The 26431-nt window shown below is 47.4% G+C and overlaps 1 protein-coding gene across 1 annotated transcript in view; it reads right to left on the bottom strand.

The window, feature by feature from the left end:
• LOC115466348 (butyrophilin subfamily 1 member A1-like) overlaps positions 1-26431 on the bottom strand; it is a 148201-nt gene that overhangs the window by 117793 nt on the left and 3977 nt on the right. Inside the window, exon 4 of the mRNA XM_030197537.1 lies at positions 16473-16820. Coding sequence (XP_030053397.1) covers positions 16473-16820 — 348 coding nt within the window. The remainder of the gene's footprint in view (positions 1-16472; positions 16821-26431) is intronic.

Genomic DNA, 26431 nt, shown 5'->3' on the forward strand with positions numbered 1-26431 from the left:
GAGGGCTGGGTTTGCCTGATTTGAAAAAACTTATATTGCTTGTCATATGATATTTGCCCAAGACTGGATTATTCACATGAAGAACCATAATTAGGATGTAGTTATAATCTATTGGACTATAATCTATTCAGGAAACACCTTAAAGATGTGTTAAAGATAAGATTAAAGCAACACAATTGCATGATTTAAGGGGTAAGGAAGAAACACTGTGGGTTAATCTGGAAAGAGGGGATGAAAAATTGATCTATATAGTGAAGATATGTACTTGTAGCAGGTATTTTCCAAGGACAGCAGGCTTCATATTCTCACAAGTAGGTAGACGCTGTTCCAGCGTCGCCTGGTTCGGTAATAAACCATAGAAAAAGCAAGAGCTTTCTGGAGAGTGAGCAGGGCCCTAGTGCGCATCTGCAAGTGCCTTCCTGCCCGCAGTGCGAACGCGCCGGCTCAGTTTAATACAAAAGTGAAATACTAAATAAAAATATAAAAAGGACAACTCCAAGGGGAGGTAGGCGGGATTGTGACAATATGAAGCCTGCTGTCCTCGCTTTCTAAGAGAACAAGCAGGCTTACAATTCTCACAAGTGGGGAATCCCTAGCATCCAGGCTCACCGAAAACAACAAACACTGGTCAATTGGGCCTCACAATGGTGAGGACATAACGCAGATTAACCTGAAACTATATACAAATAGCTGAGAGTGCAGCGTGGAACAGAATAAAAAGGCCTAGGAGGGTGGAGTTGGATTCTAGACCCCAAACAGATTCTGTAGCACTGACTGCCTAAACCGACTGTCCCGTTGGGTATCCTGCTCAAGGCAGTAGTGAGATGTGAATGCGTGAACTAAAGACCACATTGCAGCCTTGCAAATCTCTTCAATGGAGCCTGACTTCAAGTGAGCTACCGACGCGGCATTGGCTCTGACATGGGCTGTGACGTAACCCTCCAAAGTTATCCCAGCCTGGGCATAAGCAAAGCAAATGCAATCTGCTAGCCAATTGGATATACTGCATTTCCCGATGGCGACCTCCATAAAAAAAAAAAAAAAACAACTGGGCAAACTGTCTGTTCCATGTAAAAGGCCAACGCTCTCTTGCAGTCCAAGGTGTGCAAGCTGCTTTCACCAGGATGGGCATCAGGTCGGAGAAAGAATGTTGGCAAGACAATCAACCTCCGACACCACCTTCGGCAGGAACATAGGGTGCATGCAAAGGACTATTCTGTTGTGATGAAACTTAGTTTAAGGTGCATCCACTACTGAAGCTCACTGACCCTTTGAGCTGAAGTAACAGCAACCAAGAAAACGACCTTCCAGGTCAAGTATTTCAGATGGCAGGAATTCAGTGGCTCAAAAAGAGTGTTCATCAGCTGGGTGAGAACGACGTTGAGATCCCATGACACTGGTGAAGATTTGACAGGGGGCTTTGACAAAAGCAAACCTCTCATGAAGCAAACAACTAAAGGCTGTCCAGAAATAAGCCTACCTTCTACACATTGACGATAAGCACTAATTGCACTAAGGTGAACACTTACGGCATTGGTTTTGAGACAAGACTCTGATAAATGTAGAAGGTATTCAAGCAGGGACTGTGTAGGACAAGTAAGGGGATCTAAGGCCCTGCTGTCACACCAGACGGCAAACCTCCTCCATTTAAAAGAATAACATTGTTCTGTTCCCTGACAGCCTTGCACTAGTTCATAACGTGATCCTAAAATGTGAGTAATGTCTTTACTGTTATTCTCATTTCTAAGAACTTTCGCTGCTGCAGTCTCTCATTGTAAAGATATATGAGCAAGGCACTGTGGTTAATGTAGTTCACAGGCAGTGCAGCCACACTTGCTTGGTTGTGCAAGAGTTGTTACCACTGGTTGTAAGGCTGCCTGGACCTCCCCTCTCTCTCTCTGCCAAACTTGGCTCCTCTGTCTCCCTGCTACCATTTCCTGTTCAGCCTTACTATCTCTGTCCTAAGAGGTCAGCCAGGTATGACCTTTCCTTCCAATCTCTAGGACCACCCCTTGCCACCCGATGGCAAGCTCTGTTCCCATTGGCCTCTATCTGCACCCCCCCCCCCCCGAGCCTGTAAAAAGCCCCATCACCTCTTTGTCCTTTCAGCCATGAGGTATGCTAACACTATCCAGCCAGGGGCATGGAGATGACCCCATCTCGCTCCAGACAGCTCTGTCCGGCTGAAAATCCCTGTAACGAACCTGGCTTTTTTACCCTGTAAATATCTCCTTCCAAATGAGATATCGCACATTGCAGTCACCCAGCTTTGGACTATTTCTGCCTGTTCAACTATCTTCCCCTCCCCCTGCAATACAACTACCTCTCTTCAGATCTCCACCTCCCACAGCCTCCAGATTAAGAAGTCTCTGTATCCTGAACATCTATCTGTGAGTAAATTATCTGTGATTTATTCAATAAAAGAGACTTTATAAAATAATAGAGACTTCAGGTGATTGCTGCGCCAGGGTTATGCTCCATGATATTGGGGCTTCTAATTACCAAGCTCCAAGAGTCATGACAGTAAAAAATCCAGTGGTTATAACTGAATAGCTGTGAGGAAAGTTTGGAGCAGGACAACTGTGCCTTTAAGAGAACAGAAGGGTCAAGTGTGTCGAAAAGAAAAGGAAAATCAGTAACTGCGCATTGTCTGGATGTTAATTGATCTGCATTCTAGTGAAGCCATAAGGAAAGCAATGTTGGATGTTCTGTTAAAGTTAAAATGCATTTACTAGATAAGTGGAGCTTGTGAAAGAAGCAGAAAATCGTGGAGGTTTAAACTGAATCCAGTGTCCGCCTGCATTCTTGATAGTGATTAATTTAAATACCCTCTCCTGCACAGAAGGGACCCCTTCTCATCTGGCTCACCAGTAAGCACTGCCTATGTTAATTGAAATGCATTTAAGTGAACTTGCAGCTAAAGAAAGCAACATTGGACTGTTTAAAGTTTAAAAGCATTTATCAGAAGAACTTAGTTGTGAAAAAGCAGTGGATTTGCAGAGTTTTCAAAACCAAAGCTTTGAAAAGACTGTGCTAGCAATGGGTCACATTCCAGAGAGCCATTAAGTCAAAAGCACTGTCCTATTGTCCTCTCCTGCTCGAAAGCAGCCCCCCCCCTTTCTGGGTCATCAGTAAATGAAGTCAGCAGCTAAAAGGTCAGAGAGAGAAGAAAAATGTTTTGTGTTGACAAACCTGTGAACGTTTAACCTTCAAGCAAGACATCAGAGTGAGCCAAAGAATGTGCAGCTAGCTCTTTGTTTGAATATCACACCTCTGTGATCACTGAAGACACTTGAAAGGTCCCCCTTCCCTTTCCCTCCAGCCTCAGAAATCTGAGCTCTGAAGGTCTTTGGGCAAGGAGGGCGGGAAGCAATCTGTTGCTAGGTTACTGCTTGAAGCCACATCCCTGACTCAGAGCTACTCTCTCCAGTCCCCCCTCCCTCCTCCTTTGCCCAGTAACATAACAGTGAAACTTGATCCAGTTGATTTCAACAGCTTGAAAGACAAACTGCTTCGTGCTGGGTAATCCTTACATCCACAGCCCCCCTGCACACAAGAGTTAACTTTTCACTTAATAAAGACAGATAAGCAAACCAGTACATGATGGCAGAATTCAATGTCTCACAAATTGTACTGGAGGAAGCGTCCTCCGCGCCAGACACACAAGAGGCCAACGCGGATGTGATAGACACCCTCTCCCTCCAGTCCCAACAAGGGTTCCAGGGCAGAAGAGCTCGCAAGTTAACCCAAAGGGCCCTGGAAGCGTATCAAGCGAAACAGGAAAGCTATACCAGGAAACTGAACAGATTCTGGAAAGAAGTGGAAGAAAGTTTACACCACGCTGCAAAGGCAGGGGTGGACAACGATGCCTGTCTGACGTCGATGAAGACCAACTATGCACGTTATCGGCAAAAGGCAGAAGAGTATTGCCAGTTCTTAAGGAAACCGTGGGAGGAACGTAGAGAACTGCTCACAAGGTACAGACTTTGCTACAGGTGCTGGGCTTCTTCAGACCATATCGCCAAGGACTGCAGAGCACCTAGCAAGTATACAGAACGCGGCAGTGGCCAGCAAACCAACACTTCACGCCCGGGTGATGCCGAACCGCATCCCAACCCCGAAGCGAATCACGGCGAGGAGACGGGAGAGGTAGGGCCACAGGCACTCCAAGCCACGCCGAAGTGCACAAGAATATGCGGTAAAGGCCGCGAAGGGAGATCCTGCACCAAGATACGCCTGGCCAAAGTGTATCCCGAGGGACGGCCGGAGAAGGCAGTCAAAATGTATGTTATCATAGATGAGCAAAGCAACCGATCTCTTGCAAGGTCAGAGTTTTACGACCTGTTTGGAATCCAGCAGAGCTACTCCTCATATAGCATTAAAACGTGCGCAGGAGTCACACAAGTGTTGGGGAGAGTAGCAAGCGGCTACACGATAGAAGCAATAGATGGAAGCACCAAGTCAAAACTACCTGCACTAATGGAATGTGACCAGATACCAGATGACAAGGATGAGATTCCTACACCAGAGGTCGCGTGGAGTCACCCTCATCTGAGACCTATAGCCAACCAACTCACACCCTTGGATCCAGACGCTGAGATCCTACTCTTGCTGGGTCGTGACGCACCAGAACTCCTGGACATCCATGAATCACGCAGAGGCCCACGGGGTGCTCCCTACGCGCACCGTCTCGATCTGGGATGGACAATAGTGGGCGGCGTCTGCCTCAACTGGACGATAAGACCGAACATCCGTGCGCTCTCCACCAGTGTCTTAGAAGGTGGACGCGCCATGCTATTTGAATCGTGCGCCAATCACCTGACTACCAAAGAGGTTCACAAACACAAAGAACATAACATCGTCTCACTCCGTAAAACCAGCTCCGCAGCAGGTTTAGGAGAACATCTGGGGAGCTCGGTGTTCCAGACCTCTAAAGACGATGACAGACTCGCACTCTCTATAGAAGATAAAGAGTTCCTGAACATTATGGACAAAGGCCTAGAGAAAGACGAGTCAAACGGCTGGGTAGCGCCCCTTCCATTCCGTAAGCCCAGGGCCCGACTCCCAAACAACAGGAGTTACCCGACTCGCCTCGCTACAAAGGACCTTGAAGAGGAAACCAGAGATGAGACAACAGTTCACAGCCTTCATGCAAAACATGCTCACCAACGGCCACGCGGAGCTCGCCCCACCGTTGAAAGATAACGAGGAATGCTGGTACCTACCTATCTTCGGGGTATACCACCCACAGAAGCCACGACAAATCCGAATTGTGTTCGACTCTAGCGCCCAGTTCCAAGGGACTTCACTGAACAGCGTGCTGCTCACTGGGCCCGACCTAACCAACAGCCTACTGGGAATCTTAATCCACTTCAGAAAAGAACCCATTGCCGTGATGGCTGACATCCAGCAAATGTTCTACTGCTTCACCGTCCACAAAGACCACAGGAATTACTTAAGGTTCCTGTGGTTCCATGATGACGACATCAACGGAGACGTGGTGGAATACAGAATGCGGGTACATGTTTTCGGAAACAGCCCGTCACCAGCAGTGGCCGCCTACGGGCTCAGACGGACAGCACGTGAAGGAGAGAAGGAACACGGCGTTGATGCAAGGCAGTTCGTGGAGAGAGACTTCTACGTGGACGACGGGTTGAAGTCCTTACCCACTGAAACAGAAGCCATTGACCTGCTGAAAAGGACACAGATGATGCTAGCGGGAGCTAATCTGAGACTCCACAAAATCGCATCCAACAGCGCCAATGTGATGAGAGCGTTCTCTCCAGCAGACCACGCTACGAACTTGAAGGATCTGGACCTAGGAGTGGACACCCCTCCTCTACAGCGCAGCCTCGGCCTAAGCTGGGACCAAAAAACAGACACCTTTACCTTCCGAGTCTGCACGCAAGAGAAGCCGTACACCCGACGAGGCATCTTGTCTACGGTGAATAGCCTGTATGTCCCACTAGGATTCGTAGCACCAGTCACCATCCAAGGGAGGTCACTGCTTCGCAAACTCTCCTCAAGCTCAACTGAATGGGATGCCCCATTGCCGCCAGGGAAAAGGCAAGAGTGGGACACATGGAGAAACTCCCTAAAGACACTTGAAGAACTCCACATCCCACGGACATATGTCCCAGTGTCTCTCACGAACGCCCGCCGCAAGGAGGTTTGCGTCTTCTCTGATGCCTCGGAGAAAGCCATAGCTGCAGTGGCGTACCTGAAGACCATAGATGCTTGCGATGCCATCCGTGCGGGATTCATCTTCGGCAAATCAAAGCTAGCTCCGCAATGTGGGCAGACCGTGCCATGCTTAGAACTTTGCGGAGCAGTCCTAGCCGTAGAAATAGCCGAACTGGTTGTAAGCGAGATGGATACCCACATAGACTCAGTCAAGTTCTACACAGACAGCAAGGTCGTACTCGGCTACATATACAACCAGAACAGAAGATTCCATGTATATGTGAGTAACCGAGTGGAACGCATCCGAAAATCCACCAGACCTAACCAATGGCATTACGTGTCAACCGACCACAACCCAGCGGACCATGCCACAAGGGCTGTCCCAGCAACGCACCTGATGCGAACGACTTGGCTGACAGGGCCGAAATTCCTCACGCAACCAAAAAGCGCCACTACAACTACCACAAACTCCTTTGAACTGGTGAACCCAGAAGATGATGTCAAAGTCCGTCCGATAGTCAAGGTCCTCGCCATGAGTGTCTCACCCAAGGACACCCCGGGAACGCACCGCTTCAACCGATTCTCACGGTGAGTGACGCTGAGAAGAGCCATAGCCCACCTTATCCACATCACGCATTCTTTCCAGCAGAGCCCCAATAGAAGAACAGGCAAGTGTCATCACTGGCATCTCTGTTCCAAGCCCTTGGCTGTTGAAGAATTTGTCCGGGCAGAGAAGGTAGTCTTACGTTGGGTACAACAAGAAGCATACGCTGCAGAGTACATGTGCATCAGCAAAGGGAAGACGATCCCAAAGGACAGCCCCCTCTGGAAACTAGATCCCTTCAAGGATGAGGATGGATTTCTAAGGGTAGGCGGCCGCCTCACCCACGCCAAGATAGACAACAAGAGCGAAAGGAACCCTTTGATCACCCCAGGCCGGCACCCAGTATCCACCCTGCTCGTGCGCCATTACCACGAGCAGGTCAAGCACCAAGGTCGACACTTCACCGAAGGAGCAATCAGGGCTGCAGGAGTGTGGATCGTCGGAGCAAAGCAGTGCATCACTGCAACCATCCACAGATGCGTCAAGTACCGAAAACTGCGAGGCAAACACCAAGACCAAAGAATGGCAGACCTGCCATCTGAAAGGCTGAGCACTGACCCACCATTCACCTATGTGGGACTGGATATCTTTGGACCATGGCCAGTTGTCTCGAGACGAACCAGAGGAGGAAGTGCAAGCTGCAAACGATGGGCCATTTTGTTCACGTGCATGAGCATACGCGCTGTCCACATCGAAGTCATAGAGTCGATGGACACTTCAAGCTTCATAAACGCTCTCAGGAGGTTCCTCTCAATCCGCGGCCCAGCCAAGCAGATTCGCTCTGATTGTGGATCTAACTTCATAAGTGCTTGCAAAGAGCTGAAAATACATTCAGAGAAGATCAACGCACCAGCTATCGAAAAGTACCTGAACGATCACCACTGCACGTGGATATTCAACCCCCCCCATGCTTCGCATATGGGAGGAGTTTGGGAGCGCATGATTGTGATTGCTCGTCGCATTCTCGACTCTATGCTATCTGAAGCAGGGGCTAATCGCCTCACCCATGAGGTGCTGACCACACTTCTGGCAGAAGTATCTGCTATCATCAATGCGAGACCTCTGATCCCAGTGTCCTCAGATCCAGAGTCGCCCTTGATCTTGACCCCAGCCACACTTCTAACGCAAAAGACAGGTGTGCCACCAAACCCGCCTGGGGATTTCGATGAGAAAGACCTATGCAGACGGCAATGGAGACAAGTCCAGAGTTTGGCCAATACCTTCTGGAGCCGCTGGAGACGAGAGTACCTCCCGACCCTACAGACCCGCAGCAAATGGCAGATCAGCAAGGGCAACATCCGCGAAGGCGATATTGTCTTACTCAAAGACAACCAGGCCCAATGCAATGAGTGGCCCTTGGCGGTGGTTACCAGAGCCATCCCTAGCGAAGATGGAAACATCAGAAAGGTCGAGGTCAGAACTGGGAAACAAGGAATAGCGAAGAATTTCTGCAGACCCATCGCTGAAGTCGTGCTCCTCGTACCACATGAAGAGGCGTAAGCACTGTGATCTGCCACCTCCTGTGAAGACCAGAGACTCGAAGGCTCTCTCTCTCTCTCCCTCTCTTGTGTTGTTGTTGTCTGTCTCTCGTTTCAGACCCTGTGCCTACCCGGCTCATTGAAAGTCCTGGACCCCGTTCCTGCCAAGCTCGTTCGAGTATTCTGAAACCTGTTCCAGCCAAGCCAAGCTCGTCAGTCCAGTCCTGCCTGGGAGGTTTGCCTCTTGCTGCTGTCCGACGACAATAGGCCAAGGACTCACGCTGTTCCAGAGTTTGTGACTGTCCGTTCAAGCTTGGTGTCACGACAGCCGATGGACAACCTGAATGTTAATAATGGACCTCGCATGCGATTGATTTAATAAATTGTGATAATGATGATGATATCTACCGATATCAGGCGAGGAGTGTTCTGTTCCCTGACAGCCTTGCACTAGTTCATAACGTGATCCTAAAATGTGAGTAATGTCTTTACTGTTATTCTCATTTCTAAGAACTTTCGCTGCTGCAGTCTCTCATTGTAAAGATATATGAGCAAGGCACTGTGGTTAATGTAGTTCACAGGCAGTGCAGCCACACTTGCTTGGTTGTGCAAGAGTTGTTACCACTGGTTGTAAGGCTGCCTGGACCTCCCCTCTCTCTCTCTGCCAAACTTGGCTCCTCTGTCTCCCTGCTACCATTTCCTGTTCAGCCTTACTATCTCTGTCCTAAGAGGTCAGCCAGGTATGACCTTTCCTTCCTATCTCTAGGACCACCCCTTGCCACCCGATGGCAAGCTCTGTTCCCATTGGCCTCTATCTGCACCCCCCCCCCCCCCGAGCCTGTAAAAAGCCCCATCACCTCTTTGTCCTTTCAGCCATGAGGTATGCTAACACCATCCAGCCAGGGGCATGGAGATGACCCCATCTCGCTCCAGACAGCTCTGTCCGGCTGAAAATCCCTGTAACGAACCTGGCTTTTTTACCCTGTAAATATCTCCTTCCAAATGAGATATCGCACATTGCAGTCACCCAGCTTTGGACTATTTCTGCCTGTTCAACTATCTTCCCCTCCCCCTGCAATACAACTACCTCTCTTCAGATCTCTACCTCCCACAGCCTCCAGATTAAGAAGTCTCTGTATCCTGAACATCTATCTGTGAGTAAATTATCTGTGATTTATTCAATAAAAGAGACTTTATAAAATAATAGAGACTTCAGGTGATTGCTGCGCCAGGGTTATGCTCCATGATATTGGGGCTTCTAATTACCAAGCTCCAAGAGTCATGACAAACATCTCTTAGTGGAATCTTTCCTGGAAGCCAGCATGACTCGGGAGAAACCCTCCGAAAGACCCAAGGAAGTGAATTCTAGGCTCTCAACATCCAGGCCGTGAGAGCCAGAGACTGGAGACTGGGATGTAGAAGTAACCCCTAATTCTGAGTGATAACGGTCGGAAAACACTCCATTCTCCATGGTTCTTCAGAGGACAAGTCCAGAAGAAAAGGGAACCAAATCTGTCATGGCCAGTAGGGCACAATTAGAATTATGGTTCCATGGTCTTGCTTGAGTTTCAACAAAGTCTTTCCCACTAGAGGTATTGGAAGATACACATACAGAAGGCCTGACCCCTAATGAAGGAAGGCAGGCAGGCATCTGATGCTAGTCTATCATGGGCCTAAAGCCTGGAACAGAACTGAGGGACCTTGTGGTTGAGTTGAGTGGCAAAAGGTTCCACCGAGGGGGGTGCCCCACGCTCGGAAGATCTTGCGGGCTATGCCCATATTTAGAGACCACTCATGAGGTTGCATTATCCTGCTCAGCCTGTCAGCCAGGTCATTGTTTACATCCGCCAGATAAGTGGCTTGGAGAAACATGCTGTGCTGGCGAGACCAATGCCACATCTGGATGTCTTCCTGACACAGAGGGCGATATCCGTTGCCCCCTTGCTTGTTGGTATAAATATTCCAACCTGATTGTCTGTTTGAATTAGAATAATTTGATAGGACAGCCAATCTCTGAAAGTCTTTAGAGTATTCCAGATCGCTCGGAGCTTCAGGAGATTGATCTGAAGATTCTTTTCCTGGAGGGACCAGGCTCCCTAAATGTGACGCCCATCCATATGAGCTCCCCATCCCAGGAGAGATGCATCCATAGTCAACACCTTTTGCGGCTGAGGAATTTGGAATGGAAGTCTCAAGGTCAAATTGGACAGAATTGTCCACCATTGAAGACAGCGTACCAGCTGTGGGGACACTAGGATGACGTCTTTTAGATTTCCAGTGGCCTGATACCACTGAGAAGCAAGAGACCATTGAGCAGATCTCATGTGAAGACGTGCCATGGGTGTAACGTACACTGTGGAAGCCATGTGGCCCAACAACTTCAACATCTGCCAAGCTGTGACCCGCTGCGATGTCTGAACCTCGGACGCTAGGGAGACAAGATTGTCCACCCATGTCTCTGGGAGGTAGGCTCGAACAGTCCTTGTATTGAGCAGGGCTCCTATAAACTCCAATTGCTGAACAGGGTGGAGATGGGACTTTGGGTAGTTTATAACGAACCCTAGTAGCTCCAGCACCCGAACAGTCAACCGCATGGACTCCCGAGTTCCGTTCTCGGAGGTGCTCCTCATCAGCCAATCGTCGAGATAAGGGAACACATGAACTCTCAGTCTGTGTAGCAACACAGCGACTATGGCTAGACACTTGGTAAAGACCCTGAGAGATGACAAGAGGCCAAAAGGCAACACACAGTACTGAAAGTGATGTGTTCCCAGCCGAAACCGAAGATACTTCCGATGGGCTGGAAGTATCGGGATGTGTGTATATTGTAAAGTGGATCCTCTTTCCTCCTGGGTTGCAGCTCTTCCAGAAAACCAAAATAAAGCACACTCCTGTATGGCTCCCCTTTTCCTCAAAAACAAAACTAATGCAGCTTTTTATTGAACAGGAGGGTCGTCCCTCCTTCTCTCAATTGCGTCTCCCAAAACAGCAAACAGTGCTACACCGTGCAGGCTTCCGCTGCTGCTTTCTCTCCCGGTCCCCTGGAGAGTAGCAGCCAAAAGAAAAAAAAAAACACACGGCTCAATTCAGCCCTGGTTTTCCCAACACAGTTCAACTTTAGCCAAGCTTCAAAACCCAGCTCAGTCTAGCTAGGCTTTCAAAAACACAGTTCAAATTTAGCCACGCTTCAAAAACACAGCTCAGTAATGGCTTTGCGCGGGCTCAAAGCCTAGGGTCCCACCCTCTTGGTCAGTCATACTCCTACCTGACCTCCTCCCGCTTGACCCGGCTTGGCCCCGCTACCTCCTTGGCTTTCGCTGAGCCAGAGCTGAAAAGTCCATCGGCTCTTCCAAGGTGTTCTCTGGTTCAGTCAACTCCATAGGGCAAGGTTCACTCTCCTCCTCTCTCTCCTCAGGTGCCCAATCCATATTCTCTTCACCCCGCCCTTCTCCCAGCTGCTCACCCTTTCTTTCATTAGAGCTATTTGGAGTCCCTTCTTTCTCCACCCACTTGTTCCACCACCTCTTCCACCAGGTTGGAGAATCAGCCTTACTCCTTCCCCTGCGGCCCTCCACTGGTGACTCATGGGAATGCACACAGTTCCTCTTATCCCCAAGTTCCCTTTTTGCATGCTGGGAGTTGTAGTTCCCTATTTCTCGTTCTTTCTTGGGGAATACCTGCTTGTAACGGGGGTATTCTTGCTTAGCCCAGGGTTCCCCTGAGGCGTGCGGGGAGTTGTAGTTTCTTGCTCTCCTCTTTTCTTTCTGTTCCCCAGCGCTGCCTACATACTCTTTACAATATGTATCTTTCAAGTCCAGAGAGCACAGCCAATCATTTTCCTGAATCATGGGAAGAAGCTTGCCCAGGGAAACCATCTTGAACTTTTCTCGGATTAGGAATTTGTTCAGGGCCCTCAAGTCTAGGATAAGACACATCCCTACTACTACTACTACTACTATTTAGCATTTATATAGCGCTACAAGGCATACGCAGCGCTGCACAAACATAGAAGAAAGACAGTCCCAGCTCAAAGAGCTTACAATCTAATAGACAAAAAATAAATAAAGTAAGCAAATCAAATCAATTAATGTGAACGGGAAGGAAGAGAGGAGGGTAGGTGGAGGCGAGTGGTTACAAGTGGTTAAGAGTCAAAAGCAATGTTAAAGAGGTGTCTTTTTCTGCACAAGGAAGTACCTGGAATAGAATCCCTGCCCTTCTTTCCCTGGTGGAACAGGTTCGACCGCATGGGCTTTAAGAAGGGCGGAGCGTTCCTCTGGAAGTATCTGCCTGTGCTCACAGCTGAAAGAATGTGCTCTCAGTGGACAATGTGGAGATTTGGAAAGCAAATTGAGAGTGTACCTGAGCTGGACTATTTGAAGAACCCACCGGTTGGAGGTTATGTCAGGACACCTTTGTTGAAAAACAATTAACCTCGCCCCCCCAACCAGCAAGTCATATGGGACGGACACTTTGACTATGGCTATGCTCTGCTGGAGCCAATCAAAAGCTCGTCCCTTGCTTTTGCTTGGGAGCAGCAGGGGCCTTGGGAACACACTGTTGACGAGAACGACCGTGCTGGGGCTGAGCCTGAGCAGGCTGGCGAGCCACAGGAGTGTATCTACACCTAGAATAGGAATAGGGGGCACTCCGTGACATATCAAAATACCTCCTAGATGAGGAGGCAGTTGAAGAAGACGCCCGGCAGAAGAGATAAGACATAGCATCAATATGCTTCTTGATTTGGTCAACGACCTCCTCAACCTTCTCTCTGAAAAAGTATCCCCCCAGCATGGGGCATCCGCCATCCTCTACTGGACAGAATGGTCCAGGTCAGAAACATGCAGCCATGAGAATCTGCGCATTGCTGTACCTTGGGCACAGATCCTGGATGCCACGTCAAAAGTGTCGTAAGTGCCTCTGGCCAAGAACTTGTGACATGCCTTCTGCTGCTTGACCAACTGGTGAAACGGTTCAGCCTACTCCAAAGGGAGTGCATCGACTGACAGCTGCCTCACTAAGTTCCGCAAGTATACGACTTGTGAAGAGCTAGTATGGATACAAGCGATGAGCATAGGGGCCTGATACATCTCTCTCCCAAAAGAGTCCAGGGTTCTAGCTTCTCTGCCTGTGGGAGCCAAGGCATAGTCCCTAGTACTCCTGGCTTTTTTGAGAGCGGCATCCACCACCATGGAGTCGTGGGGTAACTGAGACCTCACCAAACCAGGTTCCCCATGGATCCGATACTGGGTGTCAATTTTCTTGGGGACCACAGGGAGAAACGGAGGGAATGCCCAGTTTCTAACGAGGACTGCCTTGAGTACCTCGTGGAGAGGAGCCATCACTGCCTCCTTAGGAGGGGAGGTGTAGTCCAGGACCTTGAGTATCTTGTCCCTGGGCTCATCCTTCACTTCTATGGGGAATGGAATGGCCTCAGCCATTTCCCGTACAAAAAAGGTGAAAGAGATGTCTCTGGTGGAGACATTCTCCTCTTAGGTGGTGGGGAGAGCTCAGAAGGAATCCCATAGGACTTGTTGGAGGAAAAGTACCTGGGATCTTCTTTTGAAGCCCACGAGTGCTCCTCCTCAGTGTTGGATAACAGCTCCCTAAGGGAAGTCCAAGACCAGGCCCGCCTTGATGCCAAGGACCCATGTCCTCAGCAGTGACAACAAGAAACTGGCTTCTGCCTCGACTCCCGTGAAGCTTCCTCTACCGACATCAAAGGGGTGCCAGCTTGGGTGGCTGTCGACACTGGTGCCACAAGCGGCGCCAGCGTTGGAGGCTGCACCGCGGGCTGAGGGCCAGGCAGGGCCACAGCAGGAGGTATGGTACGTGCAAGCATCCCAATACCGACACATATCAGCAGGGAGAAAGGCTCATCAAGGGCCGCCATTGGGAAAGACTGTGGCATCAACTGAGGCGCAGGCTGCAGAATCTCTGGGGTCGGCGCAAGAGCAGGATCTCGGCTGCTTGGAGAAACACACATTGGCACCTCCTGGATAAAGGGGGAGCAGTCCTCTCGGCGTTGACGCTTCTCGGGCGCCGAATCCCTCGGCGCCCAGGACCTCCTGGCACCATGCATGGAAGGAGATTGGTGTCGATGCTTCTTGGCCTTTCGCCCAATGCACGTCACCCATGCTCCTCGGTGCTGACAAGGACAACATTGAATCCTCCCATCACCTTGCGGTTGGGTTAAAAAATGGACGGTCCTGGGGAGCCTTCATAGCAGTGGCGTAGCTACATGGGGCCTGAGGGGGCCTGGGCCCCCGTACATTTCATCCTGGACCCCCCTCCCGATGACCCTCTCGACCCCCCCCTCCCCCGCCGCCTACCTTCGCTTTTTCTGGCGGGGCACCCCAATCCCCACCAGCTGACTTCCTCTTCATCCTGCAGTCAGTGCAAAAAAGTCTTCGTTCTAGTGCATGCTGACGTCCTGCGTGGGATCTCTGAAGGTAAGCATATCTGTCTTTTGACACAAAAGGAAATTTCTCCTGTGAGGGAAAAGTTAGAATGGAATCCTTGTCGAAAAATTGTCCCCAAGTCCTAAGACCCTCAGAATACCAGTGTTCTTATCTCTGAAGTTAGGAGAACTAGATTTAATCCAATGCTATTAGTTTAAGATAGATGCTTAATACATTGCTCAGATAAGATGAGACACAATATTGAAGTAGTTGAAATGGGCCCTTATGAGTTTTCCTTTGGTGGTGGTTCTTGGCTGTGTACATTCACTCCTGGTTTAATAACATGTAATTTGTCCAGTTCTGATTCCTGATCAGTGTTAGGCAGCATTGTCCTGTTCAGAGTTTATTGTACCTGTCTGCCCTTGTGCCAAACCTGAGTTCACTATCCACACTAAGGGGGCGATGCACAAAGCTTACCATGGTTGCATCGTTTGCTTTAGACCTGTTGTAGCCAGTCTACAGCAAATGTTATGTAGCATCAAATGCACAAAGAGGTTTTGCAGGGTTTTAACCGTTTGCCATAGCAGCTACCAAGAATCCTATGAGAATGTATTACAATAAGCTCATTAGTATTATAATGAGCATTCTGTGTGATGCACAGAAAGGGGAGCCTATCTTTAATGTGCTAGAATTTACTGCAGGTCTGGAGCTGTCATTGTGTGCAGTCTGCTTGCATTTTTCAATAGCAGGAGGAGCAAAACAGTGTTGGAGAGCAGAAAGCTACTTAGAGAGGCACAGAAACAAAAGCAGACAGCCTATTGGCTAGGGAAAGCCCCTATGATGTTAGGTGGGGGTCTTAAGCAAGGAGGAGATTCCCAAGCAGGCTGGAAAAATCAATGGGGGGGGGGGGGCTGCCAGAGGAAAAGCAAGTAAACTGAGCACTACAGGGAAAGGAGCAGCAGGAGAAAATGATTCCTGGAAAGGCGCAGAACATGGACTCATCAAGAGACTGTTCTGAACATGTGCTAGGCGCTTTCTCTACTGAGCCACTTGCCGATTTTCCGTGCATCTCATTTGCATGCAATTTCCCTTGAGCATTGGTCGCTGCTTATGTTCAATAGCAGCTACAGTATTTAATGGCAACTTTTGAGCATTGGGGCCTTAATCTCTCCTATCACTCCTCTGTCTCTTTCCTTACTAATATCAGTGAGTCCTGCAGTGTACCCATGATATGGCAATGTGGTATCCCCTGCAATCAAGCCTCCTCTCTCCTCATTCTCCAGCAGGATGCTTAAATTTGCACATTGATTGCACATGTAAATTTATAGAATATTGCCATCTACATGGGTCAGTATTTACTTATTTATGTACAGGGCAGTATAGTGCCTATACTCTATTCTATAATTATGCAGTTAATTGCCATAGTGCATAATTGTGTGGGAGGCGTTCACATGGTAAAGTTGTTTGTGCCCTCTCCCATCCTCTAACAGGATCTCTCTCAATACCTTAAGGGAAGATATATGAGACAACATTTTATCCCCTGCTTTCAGCCTGTCTGACTCCTGGTCAGGGTCCTGTTCAGTGTTTATTGTACCTGTCTGTCTTTGTGTCTGAGCTCACTATCCACACATAATTTCTCCTATCACTTCTTTACCTCTTTCCTTAACAATGTGTTTGTAATATCAGTGAGTCCTGAAATGTATCCTCATTATGGCAGTGTAGCCATAAAAGCTACTTATGTCTTTTAGTTAATTTACACTGAACACAGACAAGATAGAAAGTCAGAAGAGAATGAAATCCTCCACTTACGAACTACTTTCAGCTCCAATGTTGCATCGTCATAGGAAGTATCAGATTGAAAGAAACACGTGTAGCTTCCATCATCATCAGGCCCAATATTGTGGATCCGCAGTGACACGATGCCACATGAAATGTAATTTCTGATCAGCTCTGTCCTACCTCTGTATTCTGGGATCTGATCCTCATTCTGATCCATCCCATTCTCATACAGGTGCACAACTAAGTTGAAACTAGATCGGAACCACCTCACCTCCATGTATTTAGCACTGAGAACTGGGGAGAGGTGGCAGGATAACTCGGCATCTTCACCCAGAACAGCAACCACTGGCTGATCAGGACAGATGACTTTAAAGCGTTCTGCAGATTATATTAAAAACAAATGGGAAGACATAATTAGCAATGGAGAATATGGGTCTGATTACTGAGGCATGTAAAGAGATATAACAGTCTACACTAGTTGGGTGGGCCCAGAGCTAATGTGGCTCTATGTGTGTAGGTATGAATAGTGTTTCTTGGGATACTACAAAATAATGCCTTAGAATGCACTTGATACGTATATGCACACATACCCACATAAGTGTTAGCAGGGCAAGAGCTTAACTTGCATACTGCGTATTTGCAAGGGGGGTGAACTCATGGGTGGAAGTTAGGTAGAGTTCCCCACTCACACATATAACTTAAACAAGTTAATATTGAACTCTTTCTATTTGTTTACTTTATTAACGTTATTACTGTTGAATCTTCTACTTTTACCCTTGATCTTTAATGCCTGAATTGAACTGTATATCTACTCCTTATACTTGTACTTTAAATATAATAAGATTCTGTATTTCTCATTCCAGAATGGCGATCGCCATTACGGCATAATGTAAGCCACATTGAGCCTGCAAATAGGTGGGAAAATGTGGGATACAAGTGCTACAAATAAATAAATGATAGATTTCTAAGTAGTCTGCCCAATAGCTGCCTGCATCAGCATAAAGCACATACATATTTAATGGAAAAACTGATTTTTTAAAATATAATTACATTAACCCATATCATACACTTGACCAGATATAAGTCTACTATAATGGCAAATATCTCAACATTACAGGATCCTGCAATATAATTACATCAATGGCAAATATCCTTCAAACTTTGCTTTATCACAAATGTAAATACCTGATTAAGCAAAACAAGTAAATACATTTGAGCCTTTTCCCCTTCCTTTGGCTCTTACAGCTTTCCATAGGAAAAATTTATTCAAATTCTGGTAGCATCTCAATAATAGGAACACAAGATCCCTTTACTGCCTGGTTCTTTGCGAAGTAACACTAAATCCTGCAAAAAGGTTTCTTAGTGCCTATGCTACAAACCCTAACACCAATTGGAATAATAGTACCTTTAAAAAGGCAGAAGTGAATATATACAACAGCAATATGTATCCCATTGGAAAAGATAAACTGATAGATCCCCACACAAACCACATGCCAGCAGAATCTCTCACCTACTCGGTCACATGCAGAGCACAAACCATCCTTAATCAATTACAGAATAAAGGACCAAAAATTAGAAATTGTCCTCTAGCACAGCATCAGCCCTTTCCTTCCCTACCTCCCCTATCCATCCCTGTAGCTTGGCATCAACCTTTCTCTTCCCTAACCCCCCCCCAACCATCCCTGTAACCTAGCATCAGCTCTTCCCTTCTCTACCCCCCGTCTATCCATCCCTGTAGCCTAGAATCAGCCTTCCCCTTCTATACTCCTCCATCCATCCATCCCAGTAGCCCAGCATCAGCCCATCCCTTACCCACCACCCATCACATAGGTAAGCATCAGCCCTACCCCACCCCCACCTGTAGCCTAGCATCAATCCCTACCATTCCCCCCATGGTCTGGCATATCCCACACCCTGAAGCACACCAGCATTAAATGTAAGACCTTTTTTTTTTTTATTTAATGTCCCGGGCACTGCAGAGCTCACCTCCACTCAAAACCTGGCTACTTTAAGTTTAAAACCTTTTTTTAAACCTGGGCACTGCAGAGACTATCGCCATTGAAAAAAACCTCACAACATGAAAAATATATATAACTTTTTTAATTTTTAACCTAGGCACTATTAAAATGCATTGTTCTACTCTTAGTATTTTTATTGAGTGAATAAACAGTATAACATTGAACAAAGCAGGGTAACAGCAGATAGATTTTAAAAAACGGGAAGGGGGGGGGGGAAGGAAAACCCCAACCTCTCAACAGACATCTGTAAAGTAGGCCAATAACAAAGACCACTTCTCCTTTTAAGCAACATATCGACATGACCGTTTAGCTAGAAACACTTCATATTTATGTCTCAATCATTTTTATTAACATAGTAACCAACAACAAATATACAAGTGTACATTTCACATTTTGTCTATGATATATAATACATCTATTTACTCATTCATTCTTTCTTCCCTCCCCCCAAGTCTGAAATACTAAATTCCACCAGGCTTGATGTATGGCGTGACTCAGAGTCTTCCAGTGCCTAAGAACAACTTTCAAGGCTAAAGTAAGCAAAGTATTCACAAGCAGACATTCTTGTGTCTGGTCTCTGAGCAACACATATTTGTACAACATAGGGCCAGTGAAATGAAAGACATCCGTTAAAGCAGTGGCGTAGCCAGAAGTCAATTTTTGGGTGGGCCAACAGGATGGATGGGTGGGCACTAGACAGTGGTTTGCTGGTAAATGTTTAACAACAGGCTCTCTCCCCAGTCCACCTCTGCGCCCCCCCCCCCCCCCCCCCGTCCACCTCCCCTCAAAATTGCAGAGCTGGCTATAGCAGGGGAGAGAGCCTGGGGGGGGGGGGGGGAGGCAATGCATTACTCTCTCCAGGAAAAAAAAAATTAAATGATCCCAGGTTCCAATCTAATTCATGTTTAATGTGGGATAATATGCCATAAATACGTAAATAAATAAATATAAACTTTTAATGTTGAGCACCTGATTCCCAAAGTGGACATATTCCAAACACTATAATGAAAATAAAATGATTTTTTTCTACCTTTGTTGTCTGGTGACTTTGTTTTTCTGATTGTGCTGGCCCAGTATCTGATTCTGCTGCTATCTGTCCTCTTAACTCCGTTTCCAGGGCTTCCTTTCCATTTATTTCTTTACTTTCCTCCTTTCTTCTTCATTTCTTGCTCTATATCCTAAGTAAAAGCTGGGTCCTCCGCAGACTTGACTGTCCAGTGGATCCAGCTTCTGCCTATTTTCTCCATCCATGTGCTGTTTTTCTCCTCTCTTCCTTTTCCCTCATATATCCTTCCTCTCTCTTCCCTCCCCTCCATCCATTTCAGCATTTCTTCTCTCTCCCTTCCCCTCCATCCATGTGCATCTCCTTCGTCTGTCTTCCCTCCCCTCCATCCATGTCCAGAATTTCTTCTTTCTCCCCTCCATCCTTGTGCATCTCCTTCCTGTCTTCCCTTCCTTCCCCTCCATCCATGTCCAACAATTCCCTCCCTGCTCTCCCCTCCATCCACCCATGTCCAGCAACTATCCTCTCTCCACTGCCCTTCCCTCCATCCAGCAACTCTCTTCTACCCTCCCCTCCATCCACCTATGTCCAGCAACTCTCCTCCCCTGCCCTCCCCTCTATCCACCCATGTCCAGCAACTCCCCTGCCCTCCATCCATCTATCCATCCATATCCAGCAATTCTCCTCTCTCCCCTGCCCCCCTCATCCATCTATATCCAGAAATCCTCCTCTCTCCCCTGCCCTCCCCTCCATGTCCAGCAATTTCTCCTCTCTCCCTGGTCCTTGTCCTCCCATCCATGTCCATCGATGCTCCTCTCTCCCCTTTGACCATCTCCCTCTCATTCCCGCTCCAGCACTCCCATTCCCCCCTCTATCTCTCCCTTACCCAGTCTCCTAAATTCCTCCCCCATTTTTCACCCAGTTCATTAGTCCCCCATTCCCCATACTCTATACTTACCACCCCTCCCAGTCCCATCCTTCCCTCTGCTCACCACCCTCTGCTGAATAAAGAAGATAACGTGGATGCAGGCAGCACAGCAGCTCACTAGGTTTGCTTGCTGTGCTTTAAGTGAATGGCGACGGCTGCGTAGGGGAGTAGAAACAGATTTTAAATGGCTTCCTTCTGTAGTCGCAGCAGCCAGGGCCGGTCTTAGGCAGAGGCGACCAAGGCGACCGCATAGGGCCCCGCGCCTAAGGGGGCCCCGCACGGCACGCCTAATGGGGCCCCGCGCAGCGAGCCTCAACTCTGCCTCGCTCGTGTCTCCGCTCCGACCTCCGCCGCCGCTCACCTTAGTCGCCTGAGATGATCCCCATTCCCGCGGCTCGGCCGCTCCGCTCCCGCCACCACTGGCGCGGCGGCGCCCACCCCTAGCTTGGGCCCGTTGAGCCCGCCGTCAGCTCCCGAGTCCCCAGACCCCGGCGACTAACTGAGCGATGCCAGCGAGCCAGCCCAGGCAGCGATGGCCCCGCCCCCGATGACGACGACAGACAGTTGCAGCGCGACGGCTCACCTCCAGGCTCCAGCTTCCCGCTCAATGTCCCGCCTTTTGATGTATTTCCTGTTTCCGGACGCGAGGGCGGGAGTCACTGAGCGGGATAAGCTGGAGCCTGGTCAGAGGTGGTGAGGACATGAGGTGAGCCATCGTTGCTGACGCCAACAGTTGTGCACTTATGCCAAATTGAAATCGGATTCCATGCAGGCAGGAGATCAGGAGAAGTGTCTCTCTCATCTAACGACGCTTGCGGACGGTGCAAGGGTTGGAAATGTCTGCCTCCCTGAGAGGAATTTGGCCCAACAACATTAGTTGCTGGAGAAGCTGAGCAAGTAAGATCTTCTGGCTTGGAAGAGGCTGTTTCTAACATATCTGGGTTATTTTCACATAGATCTGCAGATATTTCTCCTGATAAAAATTTGGATGGCAATAGCAGATTTAGCTAAAACACTGCTTCCAGTAATTAATGATATGACACCTCGAATTAATCATTTAGAAGCTAGACTGCAATCACAGGAAGAAAAGATTACTAAGCTAAAATCTGAGAATGGAAATCATGAAGTAGCAAAATCTGATATAAAGTAGGTACAATCAGTTCAAACTATTTTAGTAACTGATGTGGCTACTTGCCTCTCGGGTTTGATGGGTTACAGAGTAATAGGGGAATTTGAAAGTACTGGGTCTTTTCTTAATATTTTTCCTTTATTCTCCTTTGTTATGAGAATTGGAACTACTAATTGTAGTGGACTTGAACTGAATAATTTCTGGGGAGGGGAGGTTTCATGATAGCATTGTGCTTATTATTTCAATCAGTTTTTCTGTACAAGTTTAACTTCATTTGTCTTTACTTATTTACTTATTTGAAATTTCATAAATAAAAAAATGTTCTAAAAATGGAATAATCTTATCAATGGGGTGGAGCTAGGGTGGGGCGGGGCTAGGGTGGGGGCGGAGCTAGGGTGGGGCCCCACCAAATTGGTCTGCATAGGGCCCCACATTTGCTAAGACCGGCCCTGGCAGCAGCGAACTGGCAGGCAGCGGCACTAAAAGCATAAAGCAGCGAAGCTCTTCAATTCCGTCCTTCGCTTTCCGTTTCCTGCCCTCTCAGCGTCCCGCCCGCCCGCCCGAAAGGAAATGACATCAAAGGAAGGCGGGACGCTGAGAGGGCAGGAAACGGAAAGCGAAGGACGGAATCGAAGAGCTTCGCTGCTTTATGCTTTTAGTGCCGCCGCCCGCCAGTTCGCCGCTGCTGCTAGTCTGGAGAGATCAGCTGGGTGAGCGGGCCTGAGCTGAAATTGGGTGGGCCTGGGCCCACCCAGGCCCACCCGTAGCTACGCCCCTGCGTTAACCCTAGAACGCATGACGTTAAAAATATACATATTAACGTCATGGGGGCCTTTTAGGCCCCCATGCACATAATGTAGAAAAACACACTTAAATAACTTTCACAAGTTTATTTCAAAATTGCTCAATAAAATATGAATAGTGGACAACATTTTAATTATAATTTTTCACAGAAAACACCAAAAAATCTTTTTTTTTCCCAAATTTCACGCAAAGACATGAAAACACACAAAATGCATAGAAATCTATAGCAAACTAGCTGCAGCTACATTTTTATTCTAACTTTCTTTTCTATTATATTAGTCTTCCAAACAATTCTGACATGTTATTTTTTCAGAAGAGTGTTCTTTGCAAACAGTTTCCTTACAAGTGGAACAATATCGCTCAGTTTTCCTCTCTATGTTTCTTGGACACATGAAACAACGCTTTCGTTTTCTTTCTCCTGGCTCTGGAGTAATCTGAAACTGTACGCCACACCATTTCATTGCTTCTTTAGTTTTCTTTGGCAAGCATTTCAAGTCGCTTCGCTCTATCATGTGAGGTATTACAAGTTCATGACAAAGGTCCTTCAAGAATAAGCGTCTCCTGTCCTTCCTCTGTGCATGAAATTCAGGATGAGTTTCTGTATAAATAATGAATGAATTTAGGGCTGCTACATCAAGCATATTTGAAAATAGTACTACAGGCCATCGTTTTGTTTGCCTCTTACACGAATATTCTCCCACCATCTCATCCATTTTATCTACACCTCCTTTTGTTGCATTGTAATGCAGGATGATTTCTGGTTTCAATTTTTGGTTATTGCTGTCAACACTGCAATCGTGATGCATGGTACTGAGTAAAATTACAGATTTCTCCTTCTTTGCCTTGTAAGATACCAAAGTCGCTTTGTTATTGAATCCAAAGACACTCTCATAAAGTGCTCGCTGACGATTGTGTTTGAGTGCTGCTGGAATTTCTCGTCTGTTTTGCTTTATAGTACCAACAAGTGTAATAGCTTTTGCAAGCAGAAAATTGCCTAGTTCAACATTGGTGAAATAATTGTCCATGGTGATGTTTCTACCTGAATTGAATATTGGAACAGCAAGAGTTTTGACTATTTCAGACCCCAGATCCTTCTGTACTGGTGCACCAACCTCTTTGCCACAGTAGATTACGCCATTTATGCCATAATAATTTGCAGAATCACACATCCAGAAGATTTTTATACCGTACTTGGCTGGCTTGCTGGGCATGTATTGTATGAATTTGCAGCGTCCTCTGAACGGTACAAGTTGCTCATCTACAGTAACATTAGTACTAGGATTGTAAAGTTTTGTGCAATTTTTGATAAATATGTTCCAGATATAACTGATAGGGGCTAATTTGTCTGTTTCAAACCTCGCTGCACGAGTTCGCTTATCATCAAAGCGAATGATCCTTCTAATTTCCTCATATCTGCCCACTGACATTGTCGCCTTATAGTGTGGATCAGAAAGTGGGTCCAGAAATAATTCTCGTATTGGGACATCATACGATTTTTGACTCCCTGCCAGCAGGAAAAGTCCAATATATGCATAAAGTTCCTCTTTTGAGATATTTTTCCAGGACTTATTTTTTGCTGAAGCGATACGTCTTCCTTCTAGGTTTGAACATAATAGGACCTCTTCTGCAATATTGTCAGAAAAATAAGTACAGAATACATCTTTAGGGGTAAAGTAACTGGGACTTCCCACAGCTCCTTGAGCCTGTCTCACAATATTGTGTATTGGAGTACGTCCGACTAATGTAGGATTACTGTCCCAAAAAACATTCGTTTTGGATGTTCTACTTATCACTTCTTGAGGATCCACTAGATTCACTTCTTCATCATCAGAAGAATCACTGGATGAGGATGTTTGATTAGCTGGTGGCAGATATTCTTCATCAGACAAAGATAGTTCACTTTCATCATCGCTTTGAAACATAATCGCTTCAATCTCTTGGTCAGTCAGACACTTGGAGGAAGACTGTGCCATTGCTGACTAGATGTTAGAAAATGAAACAGATTTCCTCTCAACAGCTTATCTTATCACAGGTCCTTCAGCAATTAGCTCACAGTGTATACTGTCCTCAGTGTTCAGAGGACCTGAGGTGATGTCACGGCCTTATCACTCCCTCCAAAAATCACATGACATCCTCACATGTTATTATCCACACCCTGGCCCCTCCACCAGCATTACTGAGTACAAATAAAGTAACTTGAGACACAAACACTTCTGAGAACATGATAAAAACAGCGGGGGCCTAAAAGGCCCCCAATTCGTACAGATGTAGTTTTCACCAAACAAGCATTGTTACACCATAATGCCTATGAAAAAAAATTATATGAACAACTGGATATTATCAACAATGACATACTTGAGTAATACCTTGAGTTTCAAAATTCTAACTAAAGTAATTTTGCAGATAATAGCAAAAATGTAAGCATGGGGGCCTAAAAGGCCCCCAATATGCGTTCTAGGGTTAAAGTGAGCCAGATGTCATTCCAAAACATTTTAAGACACACAGAGTCAAAAATAAGGTGCTTGAGGGTACCCCGCTGCGCATGACAAGACCAACAGAGGCTAGAGATAGAAGGGTTAATGGTATTGGACCTAAGGGGCGTCCATAATGACCTGTGCATAAAAAAATAAAGAGACTGTGTGTTGGCAGCAGACCTGGAACTCTTAAACAATAAGCTCCATATCTGCTTCCAGCTTCCATCAGAAATGGGCTGCTGAATATCCTGCTCCCAACACCTACGCAGACCCAGATATGTAATGGGAGATTTACTTAAAAAGAAAGCATAAACATGTGAGGCAACATGTTTTGTAGATCGAAGGCTTTTGGCTACATCAATAAGCTCTGGGGAAGGGGGCATCCTAACGAGTTGCAAGTGGCTTTTCTTCAACATGGAGCTAAGTTGGAACCACTGAAAGAATTGAGAGTCTAATAAAGGGAAGTCAGCCTGCATAGCTGTGAAATTTTTCCAAGTACGAGCATTTAGATCAACTAAATGTCCAAGATTCCATATGCCTATACATTGCCAGTGAGACCAGGAAACTTGCTTTTTTCCAATGGTAAATTTAGGGTTATTCCAAATCAGGGGCGTATCTGAGGTTCGGCGGTAGGGGGGGGCAGGGGCTAAAGTGAGGGGGCACATTATAGCCCCCCTATCGCCGTCAGCCGCCCCCTACCGCCGTCAACCCCCCCTACCGCCGTTAACACTCCCTCCCTCCCCCACCTACCGCCGTCACCTACCCCGAGGTCCGCTTCCTCCGGCTTTTTTAAATATTGCTTCAGCTGGCGGGGGACCCCAACCCCCCGCCAGCCCAGCCGCGATCTTTAACTTTTTCATCCTCGTCGTGCAGCGCGCCGTGAAAGCTGCATGCATCTTTAGTTCCAGTTGGATGGAGTCTGACATCGCAGCACGTTGACGTTAATACGTGCTGCGACGTCAGACTCCATCCAACTGGAACTAAAGATGCATGCAGCTTTCACGGCGCGCTGCACGACGAGGATGAAAAAGTTAAAGATCGCGGCTGGGCTGGTGGGGGGTTGGGGTCCCCCGCCAGCTGAAGCAATATTTTAAAAAGCCGGAGGAAGCGGACCTCGGGGTAGGTGACGGCGGTAGGCGAGGGAGGGAGGGTTAACGGCGGTAGGGGGGTCCGGGGCAAAATCTGCGGGGGCCCAGGCCCCTGTGGCCCCACGCAGATACGCCCCTGTTCCAAATAGGCATACATAAAGTAGAGGACCGACCCTGTTTTATCAGTCTTTTTAGATGCTGAAAAGGCCTTTGATCGGGTGGAGTGGAAATATTTATTTGGTGTGCTTGCGCATATTGGGTTCCCTCATTCCTTTTTGCATATGGTGCGTCTGTTATATTTCTAGCCGTCTGCACGAATATTAGCTAATGGTGAGTTCTCTGCCTTCTTTGAGTTGCATAGAGGCACGAGGCAAGGTTGCCCCGTCTCCCCCCTGCTGTTTAACTTAGCACTTGAGCCCCTTTTGGTTGCTATCCAGAACTCTGATATCACTGGCATAGTGATGGGAAAGGAGGAATTTAAGCTCTCAGCGTATGCAGATGATATCATGCTATATCTCACTAATCCTATGGCATCATTGAATGCT

This window comes from Microcaecilia unicolor, chromosome 3 (genome assembly GCF_901765095.1).
Source record: "Microcaecilia unicolor chromosome 3, aMicUni1.1, whole genome shotgun sequence".
Classification (NCBI taxonomy): domain Eukaryota; kingdom Metazoa; phylum Chordata; class Amphibia; order Gymnophiona; family Siphonopidae; genus Microcaecilia; species Microcaecilia unicolor.